The 17,315-nt window shown below is 39.0% G+C and overlaps 1 protein-coding gene across 1 annotated transcript in view; it reads left to right on the forward strand.

Moving 5' to 3' along the window:
- BPNT2 (3'(2'), 5'-bisphosphate nucleotidase 2) overlaps nt 1-6,535 on the forward strand; it is a 31,993-nt gene extending 25,458 nt beyond the window's left edge. The window contains exon 5 of the mRNA XM_082674634.1: nt 659-6,535. Within this exon, the coding sequence (XP_082530760.1) occupies nt 659-930 (272 nt within the window). The 3' untranslated portion in view covers nt 931-6,535. The remainder of the gene's footprint in view (nt 1-658) is intronic.
- Nucleotides 6,536-17,315: the final 10,780 nt, after the last annotated feature.

Genomic DNA, 17,315 nt, shown 5'->3' on the forward strand with positions numbered 1-17,315 from the left:
GAAAAGTAGTGCTTTTAACCTTTAAGCCTAATAGTTTTCGTTTACTGCTGACCTATACGTGTCTTTCTTAACATGGCTTTATTGTTTTCTTACAGACTCTCAGTTTGGTTAGGAAAGGTGATATCCAAAATGCCCAGTAGGAATGGGATAAACTAGATTTTAGACCCAGTTTCTTCTGGGTTTGTTTTATTTTATTTTTAAAATTCTGCCTCATTACAAAAAAGACTTAAGATAGTAGCATTATTTTGTGCTTTCTTCTTTCAAATCCAGCCTTCCTGGAGACTCAAGGGAAACCTGTGGGTGTTTAGCTTTAGTTTAATAGTCCATAGGAGACGATTCATGTTGAAGGTATCACCCCGTAGAAGACAAGCACAAAGTGGATTTAAATTTAAAATATTATAGGCATATATTTGTTTGTATTTGAGAACAGCTTAATAAATTACTTTGCAGTATTTTTTTTGGCTCATTTGGGTTTAATGTCTGTGCTATTACTTAAAAAAAAAACTTTTTAAAAATAAGTTTAGACTTAGCAGTGGCAAAGATAGTACAGAGATCTCCTGCACACCCTGTGCTGTTATTTTAACAATGTACTCAAAACAGTAAGCTCCTTTCTTCAAATCTTTCAGACAATAACCTAAATTCTGTGTTTATCTTGTAGGTTATAAAGTTTTAGCACTCTTGGATGTGCCTGATAAGAGTCAAGAAAAAGCTGATCTATATATCCATGTGACATATATCAAAAAGTGGGATATATGTGCTGGCAACGCCATCCTAAAAGCCCTTGGGGGGCATATGACTACCCTGAGTGGGGAAGAAATCAGTTACACGGGTTCCGACGGCATTGAAGGAGGGCTCCTCGCCAGCATCAGAATGAACCACCAAGCTCTGGTCAGAAAACTCCCCAGTCTAGAGAAGACAGGACATAAATAAACCACGCTGGTTACAGGTCACCGCTCCTCCAGAGCTGAACGGTCAGCCTGGAACGCTGGAGGCTTCAAGGCATTGGTGGAGACTGCATGGTTAAGGCCATCCCGAACTTTTTAAAGTATTTATGAAGCATCAGAGACTTATTTTCCCTGTAATAGGATGCAAGATCAGGGAGAATGGGTTGCTTCCTGTCTCAAGTATTGTCTTTATTTTTGAGACTATTTTCGTACAGTTGTCATACACAAGGCGCATATATATATATTTGTGAATTAAAATCTATAGTCGAGTCTACATTGTTATGAGTCACCATTTTCACACAATATCATGAATCTTCACTGTTAGTACTTTCATATAGAATTGGGCTGAAGAAAGGATTGATTTTGTGTAGATGTTTAATATTACTTTACAATTATATCTCATTGAAAATAAAATAATTGGGGGTTTTTACCCCTAGTTCAGATGGAAAGCACAAGAAGCTACAAATTCATTAATATGCAACAAATTCTCTATCACTTACTGAATATATTTCTTATGGATTAAAATAGAAAAAGCTTAAATTGTTTTTTTTCTTTGAAATTTTAATAACAGGTTCACCAGCTAGTAGCGAGTATAGATATATGATGGTTGCATTGTAACTGTAATTTCTGTGTGTGTGTGTTTTGTTTTGTTTTTATAAAGAAAAGTGTGTTTGTACCTATGGGTTCAACATTTCTGCCATCTTGCTGGTAGTTTTCATTTGCCCTGTGGACGGTGCATGGTTCCATCCTTTCCCTCTTGACCAGCATTTAGTCTTTAACTTGTAAGGTTTGGATTAAGGTTTCAGGGTTAGCATTAGAATTTGGTATATTTTCTCATTAGGGATAAAATATGCTGTATAAGGCATTATAAAAATATAAATGATCCTCTTATTAACTGAAAGTTATTTGACATTATGTGAATTGAGCTAGCTTTTATTATTTTCAAAAGCCTTGTTATAGTACTTTTTAAAAAATTTGCCAGGTTTGTGTATAGAGATTCTCTCATTATCAAGAATAAGTTAAGGTTGCTTTTGCCGTGGTTAGTTTTACCATTAATAAATGGATCTAACCTAACCAAACTAAGTATTAACTTTTGAGATAATTTGTATCTTCCCTTCAGATTAAAAAAATGAAGATTGGAGTTACTTTTTGTTGAATTTTTTTCCTATTCAAGTGTGCAGAATCTGGTTGGAAGAAAGGTTGTGACATATTCACTGTGTCACTGTAATTTGAACCTTGCTTTGTAGGATATCTTCCATTGGGATGTCTGATTTCTCTGAATGTGATAGCTGGAAATTTCAGGTAAACAGTAGCATTATTTCACATGACTTTGCTATGGTTTTATTCCATAACACTGATAAGGAGAGGCATTTCTTGTGGTTTCATGGTTTCTTTTCTTTATATCTTTCTTCCTTCCTCTCTCTCTCTTTCTTTTTCTCTTTAGATTTTTTAACTCTAAATCAACTTTCCATTTATTTTCCAATCTTGGAGGTAAAGTTGACCAAAAGATGGGCATCCTCACCTGGTGGAATGTGCTCACAACATTAGGTTTGCAAATTACACTGTCCAAGGTCCTTATTCCTCACTGGGGAATTGGACCTAGTGTGATACACACATTACCACCCAGTCTCTAGCAACTGGTCACCAATCTGGTAGGGTAATGGGCCTTGATAGGTAGGGTTTTGTTCATGAAAATTCATTCAAAGTTTTGGTAGTTGGAACACTTGATATTTAAACAGGACTTAGGAATTCTGAGCAGAATATTAGAGACTGCATCTTTTTTTGCAACGAGATGAGGAAATCCTTTTTCTCAGGAGGGATGGCAAAGGCATATGCTGTTTCCAGAGTCCTGTAGTACAAACATTTGTTTTCTTTGTAATGTGTCAAACTTAGGGAAAAGGGACTAGCATATTAGGAAATGGGACTAGTTCATATTAGCAAGCATGGTGCTTTGGTTTTATTTTTAATTTTGTTAAACCACATGTAGATAATGACTTTGTGAAGGGCTTTGTTGTGTGCAAAAATTAAGATATTGGCCGACAGTTAAATGCATTATGTTTGTGATTTGTTGGGTATATTATAGTACTAATGATTTTTAAGTGCTTTTATAAAAATTTCATTTTAAAACATTTTGTTTCTAAAAGTCAGTATACATTATAGAACTAATGTAAGTACAAAGAACAGTATTTATATTTATTTATGTAAGACATTATTGTGCCAGGACATACCAGTAAAACACCTTCATGAATAAGTGAGACAGATAATATCTCCCAAGAATGACATAAATACAGTTATTTCTAAAATGTTTACTTTTAGTGATCCTCACCTCCCCAGTTCCTTGTCTCCCTTTCCCTCATCTTGACATTGATAACCTCAGGATCCATCAACTGTCCCCTTCCTCAGCCCCTCTTTGTCTCTACCTTGTTCCCTATCACCCTAGCCTGTTGATTAATGTTCTCCTTTTATTTCTGTTTCTCTTTCTTCACCAGTATACTCTTCCCCAGCACTTAATCCCTGAATTGTCTCATAGACCTACATCTCCACGATTGGTTGCTGAAATCTTAGGGCAGAACGGAGACTCTAGTAAAGTTCCGATGGAGAGAGTCGTCCTGGCAGAGTCCTAGCTGAAAATTACTTTTCAAAGACTCCTCGAAAAGTAAAGGAAAATCACCTTTAAAACCACAAAGTAACTGTCAAGTATAACCCAAGTCCTCTGTCTTTACAGAGCGTTTCTTCTGACCCATCCTTCAAAGAATGAAAATGCAGAAAATACAAGAGTTGGCTGTGCTCTGCCTGCTGGAGAGAACTTGCTTTCTCTATGAGTTTTCATATTGTATCCCTATTTCAGTTGAGAGTGTCAGAGCCTACAAGATGGGTCATGTTTGTCTTTGTTATTCAATCGTCCCCTTTCCCCAATTTTAGAGTTTTTCTTTGATCCTAAATATTGAATTGTTTATGGCTGTATAATGAAGTAACAAGCGTCTTGGTCTGTGTGTTTTAAGTAGTAATTGTGCAAATTCTTCCTGTTTTCTGGGTGCTTCCTTTGAATATTGTGCAAATTGAGTCAGAGGCAGTGGGAGGGGCAGTGACTAAGAAAAGACTAGGGAAGAAGGAAGCCCAGGGGAAGGGTAGCCAAGGGAGGATGCCAAGCAGGCATCTGCCCTGTCTCAGATGTTTAATTCAGAAGTTGGATTTTACTCGGGCTTGGAAGGTGACAGCTGTCTCTCCTAGCTTAAACATAAGTAAAGAAAGCTGGAGTGCCACCCCCTGTTCCTCAGAAAAGGAAATATCCGGCTTGCCTCTCCTTGATAACAGCTTGAAAATGGCCTTCTGGAGACAAGCTCTGGCAGGTTTAAAACAGGAACTGTTTGGAATCTAGTTGCAACTACTTCTCCGGCTGTGTGGTGGCTGCTTGTGGACAGAAGCAGTGATGTTTCAGTTTAGATCTTGGTTGAATTTAAGGCTTATTTAATTATTTTCAGCATATGCCTACAAAAGTCTGCCTTGTAACTGTTGTGTAAAATAAACCTATGGTTTCATTTTTATCCTAAAAACAAGTTGTGCCTTAACAACAGGGCATTGTATGTTAATAAGGGAAAACAAAATTCTTTTTAATAGATGGGGAAAACAGGAACTTTTGCCATTAAAATTTAAGTTCTTTTTATGTTTTTAATGTTAGAGTTGGGGAAAATTCATTAAAGTTAAATAAAATTAATATAAAATTATTTTTGCATATACAACTAAAGTGCATTTTTATAAGAACTGGCATCTTGATGTATATAGGTCTGAAATGATACTTCATCCTTTGATTTTTAATTTGAATTAATAAGACCATGATAGATATTTTTTTCTAATTTTACCCTTAAACTATTTCAGTGTGCTATTATATCTGTTCTAGTACTCTGAGTCACTTTGGTTCTAACAACTATTTATGGTATCATGTCAAGAATTTCTTAATGTTAAAAAATACTGTATGTCTGTGACATAAACCAGAATGGTTCGTAGATCGGGGAGGGTTCGGATCAGCATTTAGTAAGAGGGCAAGAAGAACTGAACTTTGTACTTCAAAAGGAGGTTTTGGTTTTATGAGGTGCTGGTCATAATAAGTTGTTTATTTTTATTTCGTCAAAGCCTGGCAGGTGTTTGCATTCCAATTTACCATTGATAAAGGCTTACAGGGAAGCTTCTTTTTTAAAAATTATTTTTTAAAATGAGTGATGAATTAATTCTGTGGGAAAATGAGATTTATAAATATTAGTTTTCCTTTAAGATAAAATAATATAACCCAAACTTTCAGAAGTTAAGGATGATGAATAATATTACAACTTGTTGTGTATTGTGTTTGTAAGGGTTCCCTAAAGTATTAAAATTCAGGTAATTTGTGTAAATTGCAAAAGCAGAAACTGTGATGTTTGATTAGTAGTATGTTGCATTAGAATTCTTTTTGAGATGTATGTTATACATATAGTAAACTATTATTCAGACTTGTTCATCCTGTATTTTTTTAAAATAGGAGATACAGCACCCCAAGTCATCTTTAGATCAGTCTACAAAGAGTTCATCTGTCTCCCCAAATTATCTCTTCTAAGCCCTCTTCGTCATCTATGTTCAGTTAAGTTTGAAATGTTTATAGACTTTAATTTGTGTGTAAAATATGGACTTCAATTTCCATTGTGCCCTTGCATCCACCCTTGGCAGTAGCCAAAACTATCTTTATAGTCTAACGGGAGAGACTGTGTTCTGCCATGATGAACTGTGGTGCTCCCAGTGGTTTTTTTTCCTCTTTTGATGGTTTTACTTAAGCTACTAAATGGATATACACAAGCAGTTGAGTTTACACTAACACTATGAAACGGTATTTCCCGTCTATGTCCCTGCCTCTTCAAACTTGGATGTGGTGGGTTTTTTTTTTTAATCATTTTCACTTCCTAGTCAATCTCTTATAATGGGCTAATGATGACAGGGATTAAAATAAAACTAAATACCTTTGAATACCCCTTCCCCTCTCACACACTGAAAGCTGTGGAGGAACTAGACCATTTCCGGTTGCCAAGACATGCTTAGACAGCAGAGTTGTCTTTGCTTGGCATGCTATCCCCTGCCTCACCCACACCACCTAATTTAAGAGGGTCCCGACTTAAGCCTCCTTCCAGGTTTCTGAGCAGGCTTTTTGGCTTCTCACCCGTAGCCCTCACTTCTACACGTGCTGTTGTAAACTTCTTAAGGTCAGGGATGACGTCTTGGTGATTTCTGTACTTCCACCTCAGCCTCGGCAGCTACCCCAGTGTCTGGAACATATTAGGTGCTTAATGTCTGTCGAACTAAATGGAATAAAGGGTTTCTACTAGCGTCAGCGTTTCTCGTGCCTCAGTTGTGTAAGCTGGTTGTTTGTTTTCCTCTGCAAATATTTATGTTTTATCACCCACACACCCTAAATTATTTTTTAAAGTTTTGTTTTCTTTCCTTCAGATACTACCCCATGGCCAAATAGCTCTAGAAAATGTGGTTGCCTCCGATGACATGATCATCCCAAACCCTGCCCCTGGATATACTTTGCCAAACTGAACTTTGAGTTTCCTGAATAAATTGGTCGTGTCTGAAAGACGGTGTGCTGCATCTACTTTTTTTCCTTTTCTAAAAAAATTTTTGCTGTGATGAAATATACACAACAAATTTACCATTTCAACCATTTTTAAGTGTAAAATTGGGTGGCATTTACATTCACAGTGTTGTGCAAATATCACCACTATCCATTTGAAGAACCTGTTCAGCCCAAACAGAAACCCTGTGCCCTTTGGACAGTCACTCCCCATTCCCCACTCCTGGTACCAACTATACTGCTGCCTGTCTCTGAATGCTTCTGCTTTTTTTTTTTTTTTTTTTAACAGCTTTATTGGAGTGTAATTGCTTTACAATGATGTGTTAGTTACTGCTTTATAACAAAGTGAATCAGATATACATATATCCCCATATCCCCTCCCTCTTGTGTCTCCCTCCTACCCTCCCTATCCCACCCCTCTAGGTGGTCACAGAGCACTGAGCTGATCTCCCTGTGCTATGCGGCTCCTTTCCACTAGCTATTTTACGTTTGGTAGTGTATATATGTCCATGCCACTCTCTCAGTTCGTCCCAGCTTACCCTTCCCCCTCCCCATATCCTCAAGTCCATTCTCTATGTCTGCATCTTTATTTCTGTCCTGACCCTAGGTTCTTCAGAACCTTTTTTTTTTTTTTAGATTCCATATATATGTGTTAGCATACGGTATTTGCTTTTCTCATTCTGACTTACTTCACTTTGTGTGACAGACTCTATGTCCATCCACCTCACTACAAATAACTCAATTTCGTTTCTTTTTATGGCTGAGTGATATTCCATTGTATATATGTGCCACATCTTCTTTATCCATTCCTCTATCGATGGACGACACTTAGGTTGCTTCCATGTCCTGGCAATTGTAAATAGTGCTGCAATGAACATTGTGTTACATGACTTTTTGAATTATGGTTTTCTCAGGGTATATGCCCAGTAGTGGGATTGCTGGGTTGTATTTTAGTTTTTTAAGGAACCTCCATACTGTTCTCTGATAGTGGTTGTATCAATCTACATTCCCACCAACAGTGCAACAGGGTTCCCTTTTCTCCACACCCTCTCCAGCATTTATTGTTTGTAGATTTTTTGATGATGGCCATTCTGACTGGTGTGAGGTGATAACTCACTGCAGTTTTTTTTTTTTTTTTTTTTTTTTGCAGTACGTGGGCCTCTCTCTGTTGTGGCCTCTCCCGTTGCGGAGCACAGGCTCCGGACGCGCAGGCCCCGTGGCCATGGCTCACGGGCCCAGCCGCTCCGCGGCATGTGGGATCTTCCCGGACCGGGGCACGAACCCGTGTCCCCTGCATCGGCAGGCGGCCTCTCAACCACTGCGCCACCAGGGAAGCCCCTCACTGCAGTTTTGATTTGCATTTCTCTAATGATTAATGATGTTGAGCATTCTTTCATGTGTTTGTTGGCAGTCTGTATATCTTCTCTGGAGAAATGTCTATTTAGGTCTTCTGCCCATTTTTGGATTGGGTTGTTTGTTATTTTGATATTGAGCTGCATGAGCTGCTTGTAAATTTTGGAGATTAATCCTTTGTCAGTTGCTTCATTTGCAAATATTTTCTCCCATTCTGAGGGTTGTCTTTTTGTCTTGTTTATGGTTTCCTTTGCTGTGCAAAAGCTTTGAAGTTTCATTAGGTCCCATTTGTTTATTTTGGTTTTTATTTCCATTTCTCCAGGAGGTGGGTCAAAAAGGATCTTGCTGTGATTTATGTCATAGAGTGGTCTGCCTATGTTTTCCTCTAAGAGTTTTATAGCATCTGGCCTTACATTTAGGTCTTTAATCCATTTTGAGTTAATTTTTGTGTATGGTGTTATGGAGTGTTCTAATTTCATTCTTTTACATGTAGCTGTCCAGTTTTCCCAGCAGCACTTATTGAAGAGACTGTCTTTTCTCCATTGTATATTCTTGCCTCCTTTATCAAAAATAAAGTGACCATATGTGCATGGGTTTATCTCTGGGCTTTCTATCCTGTTCCATTGATCTATATTTCTGTTTTTGTGCCAGTACCATACTGTGTTGATTACTGTAGCTTTGTAGTATAGTCTGAAGTCCAGGAGCCTGATTCCTCCAGCTCCGTGTTTCTTTCTTAGGATTACTTTGGCTATTTGGGGTCTTTTGTGTTTCCACACAAATTGTGAAATTTTTTGTTCTAGTTCTGTGAAAAATGCCATTGGTGGTTTAATAAGGATTGCACTGAATCTGTAGATTGCTTTGGGTACTATAGCCATTTTCATAATTTTGATTCTTCCAATCCAAGAACATGGTATATCTCTCCATCTGTTTGTATCATCTTTAATTTCTTTCATCAGTGTCATAGTTTTCTACATACAGGTATGTTGTCTCCTTACGTAGGTTTATTCCTTGGTATTTTATTCTTTTTGCTGCAATGGTAAATGGGAGTGTTTCCTTAATTTCTCTTTCAGATTTTTCATCATTATTGTATAGGAATGCAAGAGACCTCTGCATTAATTTTTTATGCTGCTACTTTACCAAATTCATTGATTAGCTCTGGTATAGTTTTTCTCCCAGTGTATTTCTTTTGTTGGAGCATTTAATTCATTTACATTTAATGTAGTTATCAATATGTATGTTCCTATTACCATTTTCTTAATTGTTTTGGGTTTGTTATTGTAGGTCTTTTCCTTCTCTTGTGTTTCTTGCCTAGAGAAGTTCCTTTAGGATTTCTTATAAAGCTGGCTTGGTGGTGCTGAATTCTCTTAGCTTTTGCTTGTCTGTAAAGGTTTTAATTTCTCCATCGAATCTGAATGAGATCCTTGCTGGGTAGAGTAATCTTGGTTGTAGGTTTTTCCCTTTCATCACTTTAAATATGTCCTGCCCCTCCTTTCTGGCTTGCAGAGTTTCTGCTGAAAGATCAGCTGTTAACCTTATTGGGATTCCCTTGTATGTCATTTGTTGTTTTTCCCTTGCTGCTTTTAATATTTTTTCTTTGTATTTAATTTTTGATAGTTTGATTAATGTGTCTTGGCATGTTTCTCCTTGGATTTATCCTGTATGGGACTCTCTATGCATCCTGGACTTGATTGACTGTTTCCTTTCCCATATTAGGGAAGTTTTCAACTATAATCTCTTTAAATACTTTCTCAGTCTCTTTCGTTTTCTCTTCTTCTTCTGGGACCCCTATAATTCGAATGTTGGTGCATTTAATATTGTCCCAGAAGTCTCTGAGGCTGTCCTCAATTCTTTTCATTCTTTTTTCTTTATTCTGCTCTGTGGTAGTTATTTCCACTATTTTATCTTTCAGGTCACTTATCCATTCTTCTGCCTCAGTTATTCTGCTACTGATTCCTTACAGAGAATTTTTAATTTCATTTATTGTGTTGTTCATCATTGTTTCTTTGCTCTTTAGTTCTTCTTGGTCCTTGTTAAACGTTTCTTGTATCTTCTCCATTCTATTTCCAAGATTAAGATCATCTTTACTATCATTACTCTGAATTCTTTTTCAGGTAGACTGCCTATTTCCTCTTCATTTGTTTGGTCTGGTGGGTTTTTATCTTGCTCCTTCATCTGCTGTGTGTTTCTCTGTCTTTTCCTTTTGCTTAACTTTCTGTGTTTGGGGTCTCCTTTTCACAGGCTGCAGGTTTGTAGTTCCCGTTGTTTTTGATGTGTGCCCCCAGTGGGTAAGGTTGGTTCAGTGGGTTGTGTAGGCTTCCTCGTGGAGAGGACTGGTGCCTGTGTTCTGGTGGATGAGGCTGGATCTTGTCTTTCTGGTGGGCAGGACCACGTCCGGTGGTGTGTTTTGGGGTGTCTGTGAGCATATTATGATTTTAGGCAGCCTCTCTGCTAATGGGTGGTGTTGTGTTCCTGTCTTGCTAGTTGTTCGGTATAGGGTGTCCAGCACTGTAGCTTGCTGGTCATTGAGTGGAGCTGGGTCTTAGCATTGCGATGGAGATCTCTGGGAGAGCTTTCGCTGTTTGATATTACATGGAGCCGGGAGGTCTCTGGTGGACAAATGTCCTAAACTCAGCTCTCCCACCTCAGAGGTGCAGGCCTGACATCTGGCCAGAGCACCGAGACCCTGTCAGCCACACGGCTCTTGAAGGAAAATCACGAAGGTTGCTTTGGAGGCTTTTGAAGAGGGGAGCACAGGATGAAACCTAAACAACCCCACAGAAGCGCCCTTACGACATTTTGCCGGAGTGGCCTCTGGACCTTGCGTTCCGGGAGGCCCCGAGGCCACAGCAGAAATGAGAGTGCAGGCCTGTCTAAGCAGGCCCCAGGGCGGCCCAGAACAAACTCATTCTAGTTCCTCCTTCCACGTGCTTCCCTCTCCTACACGCCAGCCTAACAGATGCCAGCTTCAGCTGGACCACAACCAACCGGAAATGGTTCAAGAAGCCCCCCTGAATGCTTCTGTTCTAGAACTCTTTAATTTTATGGGACTCTGTCTTCTCTCTCACCATTTACACAAAAATCATCTGTTTGAGAATAGGTGTACGTAACAAACATACCTCTAGCAAAACTATCAATTGAATATTCGATTGTTTTAAGTAAGATGGAGGAAGGCTAGAAAAAGAGAGAAAGAAGAAGAGAACAAAATTGTAGAAAAGTAGTAATAGGAAAAGTATGATGAGAAAGATACTCAGGGTGTTTGTTTTTCTCAAGCCTTGTAGATGATAAAAAGATGTTATCCACCCCCTTTGAGATGTTTTCATTTTTAATCTGGTTTCTTCTGAGTATGAATAAAGCAGGCTTCAGGAGCACAGGCCCTTTCATTCTGTCCCTGGCAAACTGCTTGACTGTCCTTACTGACAGCTGCTTTTTGTTCCCTTATTTTAATTTCTTTAGCTACACTTTTAAAATATAATTCTACACTTGAAAAATGCTTTTTTTTCTGAAAAGCATGATTTTTCTCTGAAAAGCATGATTTTTCTGAAATTTTGCTTGTTAAATTTCCTGAGGATTTCTTGAAAAAGTGTTTGTCAGATTTGCAGGTTAGCGTTTCCCGTTTGACAAAGCTGAGTGTACAAATGGCAGAGTCAGGGGGGTGTCTGGACTTGCTCTCGATCTGGTGAGCCCTGTCCCAGCTATGAATTTCTAGGTGGTAGATGTTCTGGAATTCTCTACCACTCCTTCCACACCCACATGGGCTCTCTAGGCTACAATTATATATACGAGGCAGAAAATACCTGTTTGAATACTAACAGAAGCAGATGGCTTCTGGACACTTAGAATTCGGAGATCCATGATTTTACATTGTCTGAGACCTTTGCTGTATTGGTTCATATTAGATATTCCATAAATATACCTTAATAATTGCATTTCTTATTATAAGTAGTTGGCTCAGGCAAGGGCAGTGAAGAAGGGTGTACTTTGTTTATCTAGCACCACCCCTCTTTTTGCGGGGGGGCGTGTTAAATCACTGGAGAGATGAAATTTAAATCCCTGGCAACTACTTCAAATCCAAGACATCTAGCCAAAAAATATCAGGAATTTTCACAGTGGCTAGTAACCTTCATAGTACATTTTCATTTCATGGAATGTTACGGATCGCCTCTGGTATTTTTGTTGCTGTGCCTATTGCCAAACTGAGGTTCAGCTGTTTGCCACCCAAAGCCAGTATTTCAAGAGGCAAGTGTCAGTAAAAAGGAAAGTCACTTTAATCAGAAAAGCTGGCAATCTCGGGAGAAGGCGGACTTGTGTTCTGAGACCAACTCCGAAGGTTCTACTCAGCCATGAGAATTTTTAAAGGGAAAAATGGGGGGAAGAATCTCAGTGAATCACTGAGGCAGGAGGTTGGATTCTGCATCATTCTCCACGGCCTGCAGACTGGCTGACCCTCTTCAGATGTTATCTTGTCCGTGTGATCTGCCTGCAGGATTGCTAAGGGGGCCGCTGGGGGTAGAGAGCTAGTCATTTTTTACCTGCTTAACTCTTCATTCTTACTTCTTTTTAGCTAGGAAAATAATCAACAGGTTAGGCAAGGTATGGTGTAGCGTTCAGGAAAGTGTAAATCGGAATTAGTTTCAATTCTTAGTGATCTCATTCCTATAAGTAGGTTTTTAAGGTTAGAGGGGGCAGAAATGGGAAAACAAGAAAGGGACAGAAGAGCTGCTTTCGTGCCTATCATATATCCTGACATGAAAAAGAGATGTTCTGTTCCTGGAAAACCAGCGTAAAGCAGTAGCACCATCTCCTATCACCCTCTTCTCCTCCCAAAGTAGGAGAGAGGCCTTAGAGTCAAGCATGTTGCATTGGAAGAGGCTTTGTCACGGATTCTATGAAAACAAGTGGTACCTGAGAAAGTCAAGATCAAGGAAGGCAAGGTGATGGAAAGAGATCAAAGAGCACAGCAGATACTCAGCCGTCGTTTGAGGAAGGTAAGTTGGATGCATCACGTACAAAGGCAGGGAATCAGATTGTGTCTGGGAAGAGGGTTAGATAGCTTAGATTGTATGGCATCCTTACATTTCTTGTTTCAACCTCACTGGAAGCCCGGAAGGGGAAGGCAGATATTCCCGTTTACAGGTGGTCTTCCTTAGGTGGCCAACATCTACCTCCCAAACTGCCTGTCAGGATTGAATTCTACGTGGGTGATCTGCTCTTGCTAGAAAATGTCTTTTTCCCCTTTGGGTTTCAGCGACCGCATTTTCTTCCGGTTTCCCTTCTGCCTCCTTGCGTACTTTTCATTTCTCTCCTGGGTCCTCTGCTGCTAGCCGTCGCTTCAACATTTACTTCCAGAAGTTCCATTCTTGAGCTTTTATTCATCATACTCAGCGTATTCTGCCAGGGCCATTTTCCACTATTACCTATGTGGCAATGACCCCTAATTCGTATCTCCCAGTTTGAATTTCTTCAAGACTCTGGACCCATATTTCAAAATGCCTATCTTTAACTGAAATTCATCATGTTCAAACCTATATGTAGTACTTTTTTTCCTCTGACTGTTTTAAGATGTCCTCTCTATCATGGAATTGCATTCCTTTGATGGTGATGTACCTTGGTGTGGTCTTTCTGTTTATCCTGTTTGAGGTATAATGACCTTTTAAATATGTGATTGGATACTTTTGAAAAACGTATGCTCATTATGTCTTCAAATAATATTCAGCCCTCCCATCTCTCCTTCTGAGATTGCAGTTACTTTTATGTTAGATTGTTTAATATTGCCCAGGGACCATGGAGATTCTGTTCATATTTTTTCTTTTTTTGGCCACACCATGCAGCATGTGGGATTTTAGTTCCCCAGCCAGTGACTGAACATGTGCCCCCTGCAGTGGAAGCATGGAGTCTTAACTACTGGACTTAACCACTGGAAAGTCTCTGTTCATTACTTCTTCAGTCTTCTTCCCATTGTGCTTCAATTTCCGCAGTTTTTATTGGCACATCTCCCACTTCTATTGCCTTTGCTATTATACACTTGCAAGAGCTATTACTCTTAAAGTAGCTAATCTATTATTAAGTCTATCCAGGGAATTTTTTATTCTGAGTGATTTTTAGCTCTAAAGTTTCCCATTGGTTATTTTTTATACTTTCCATCTGTCTCCTCATTTTATTCATGTTTTATTTTTGAACATATTTATAATGTCTGTTTTAAAGTCTTATCTGATAATTCCAACAACACTGTCATTTCTGGGTCTTTTCCATTGGTTTATTTTCTTCTAATTATAAGTATTATTTTCGTCATTCTTTGCATGTTTCAGTACCTTTTGATTTCAAGAAAATAAATATCTTGAGCAATGAAAGAATTTTTTCAACACAATTTTAAATTAGTGTAAGAGCGTATGCATTTTCTGGAAGACATAATATTTACTCTAATTTATTTTTAGTTATCTTGTTGAATATCAATATTTTATCATTTGGTTGTTGAAAAAATCAGAAAATTTTGAGACAATAAAGCATGGTCTACAGCTATAGTAGTCTCTTCATTGTCTTTTTTCTTTTAACACTATGACTGATCAAGAGAGTTATAATGAATTAAAATTGATGATTATTGTTTTGAGAATTACTATGTACTTTTGAGATTATGCATATGTAGTCTAATCAAAATTTCAGGATTACTATGATACACATGATTTAAACTATGTAGTCACTGGAGCATAAGAAATTTTATATCCTAGTCTTTTGTTTCCTGAAGGTGAACCTCCCCTCTCTTTATAATTTGCATGAATTTGAGTGGTATATTGAATTTAAAAGCTATTTATATGGTAATAAGCAGAATAACAGTCAGGATTGTGCCTGAGCTCCATCACTTGTGAAGGCAATAAAAAGTGTTTTCAGCCAGAAAAGAATAAATTTATTTTTGCCCAGAAAGAGCACCAGTTTTCATCTTCAGTTCACTCAGAGACAATGTTTAATAACTCCAGCAGTTTGTTGAGTATCGAAATCCTGAAAAAAAATCTCCAAGCAAGTCAAGAAGGTTGAAGGTCTACTTCTTGAGAGAAAAGTCTCGGGCTTCAATGGAGAAAGAGATTAGTAAAGGCTGGAATGCACTGGATGCAAGAGAAGATGTTTAAGACAGCAAATAACTAACATAAGGGCTTCCCTGGTGGCACAGTGGTTGAGAGTCCGCCTGCCGATGCAGGGGACACGGGTTCGTGCCCCGGTCCGGGAAGATCCCACATGCCGCGGAGCGGCTGGGCCCGTGAGCCATGGCCGCTGAGCCTACACATCTGGAGCCTGTGCTCCGCAACGGGAGAGGCCACAACAGTGAGAGGCCCGTGTACCGCAAAAAAAAAAAAAAAAAAAAAAAAAAAAAACTAACATAAAAGTCAACAAAAAAATTTAAGACATTGTGACTTCCAGGCAGCAAGACAAAAAGTAGCCGACGCCAACCACTTGCTACACAGCACAGTGTGCCAGGGCCTTTCCCTTCTGGGAGGGAAACTGCTTCCTGTCCCTCCCCTTGGGAGCACTGGGTCTGTTCTCAAATGCTCACACGAGGTGCATGATCTAGACGTAGATATGCAGCGATAACTAGGAGTGATTCAGTTTGGGACTGCTTGAAAATAACAACTCTCGGAAGACTACTTCCTACCCTATGAAACGAGAATTTCACAAGCTTTAGGTAATGTATGTTCATCATGGACAACAGCCATAAGTGCTGTTTGGAGGGGCTCTAATTGTAAGTTATTATCCCATCTCTCAAAGAACTGTTAAAACAACAACCACACTTTGTGGCAGGTACAGCAGCCCAGAGAGATTTTTCTTCTTTGGGGAGGCAGTGTGGTGCAGTGGTGAGCCCAGGCCCAGGAATCAGCTGACCTCATTCACATCTAGTTGAGTGCCCTTGGACAAATGACTTATCCTCTATGTGCCTCCGTTTTCTTACCTGCAAAATGAGAATAATGATAATATTTCCCCATAAGGCTAATCACAAGAAATGAAGTCCCTGATTAAGATTAGCTACTTCAGATTAGCTATTAGCTTAGCTAATAGCTAATCAATTAGCTATTAAGATTTCACTTTCTGAACCTGTGATCTTCTATTTCTCTTGGAGGGTTCTCTTTGTGACCTTCCCTTCTTTAGAATCCGTGTTCAGCATCATATTGTCACAGAAGGGGAGGTTTTGTTTCCTTGCCTTTTGGAGAGCAAAGATCCTTTCTCACTGGGTACAAGCTGGCTGCCCACTTGGAAGAGATATAGATGCTCTTATGCTTTCTGTACAGGGGGATTAAACACCCTTCCTGTCTTCTGAAGCCCCAGGTTTATTTAATCATTTCACACAAATCATCATAGAAGCCACACACATTTGAGAAAAGCACTGAGTGATTAATAATTATACAAAATCCTAATCTACATACCTAATTGAAGAGGTTGTCAGGAATTGTTTGTAGGTAGAATTACCTGTGTCCCTGTTTGCTCAGAACAATCCTTGTTAATGCCTGTTGTCTGGGCATCTCATTCAGTCAAGTATTTGTCCCAGGATTTTATTTTTTATACGTATGTATAAAAAATATGTACATATGTATATAGTATCTATATATATGTATATGCTTATGTATGTCTATATATCAGTATATATAAAATAAGAAATTTCTTTTTATATATACTTAGAAATAAAAATTTAAAAACAAATAATAAAATAAGGAACTTGTGGTAGGGATTTGACCTTACGTAATTGTGAGAGTTGGTTAAACAGTCTCTCTAAAGTCTTCGTGCTGACACCGAGTAACAGGGTCCAGTCCTATCCAAGTCACAGCATCAAAATCTGAAAACTCACGAGAGCATCCTTAGCATAAACCTTTATTTAAAAACACCAGAGGCAAAAGGAGGATTGGAGGCAGCAGTTAAGGAAGAAGAGTGGAATGTTTTCCGAGGCTGCAGCGGGAGGGGTTCAGCAGAGGTATAACTAGTTTGGGAGACAGTTGATCAAGGGCGGTTCTCTAAGGGGGACGGGATTGTTCTCCTGGATGGATGGCTACCGTTCCAGCAATTTGGGTTTTATCTGGTGAGGACCAGCTGTGGGGCAAGGACATGCAGGGGCTGCATGAAAACCTCTCAGTCCTTGTCTCGCCTGAAAAGACACCGCTCACTGAGAGCAAGGATGCATCTCCTCTTGTTTGTGTTTGAGTGACCAGCGCGGTGCCTGATGCAGAAGTGGGGCTCTGTGAAGGTGTGTTGCCCTAAAATAACCAGAAAAGAGACAAGGAGGGTGCTGGAGAACAGAGGAAACAATTAAAAAGGAAGGTCACCAAGAAGCAGGAGTGTCTGTAGTAGGATGAGACAGACTTGACTTCAGAAAGGAGAAGACGTCCTTCTTTTCTCTGCAACAGGGCAGCAGAGAAGAATTCACGTCAGAATAAAAGTATCTAGTG

Source organism: Grampus griseus (assembly GCF_964374135.1).
Source record: "Grampus griseus genome assembly, chromosome: 17".
NCBI lineage: Eukaryota > Metazoa > Chordata > Mammalia > Artiodactyla > Delphinidae > Grampus > Grampus griseus.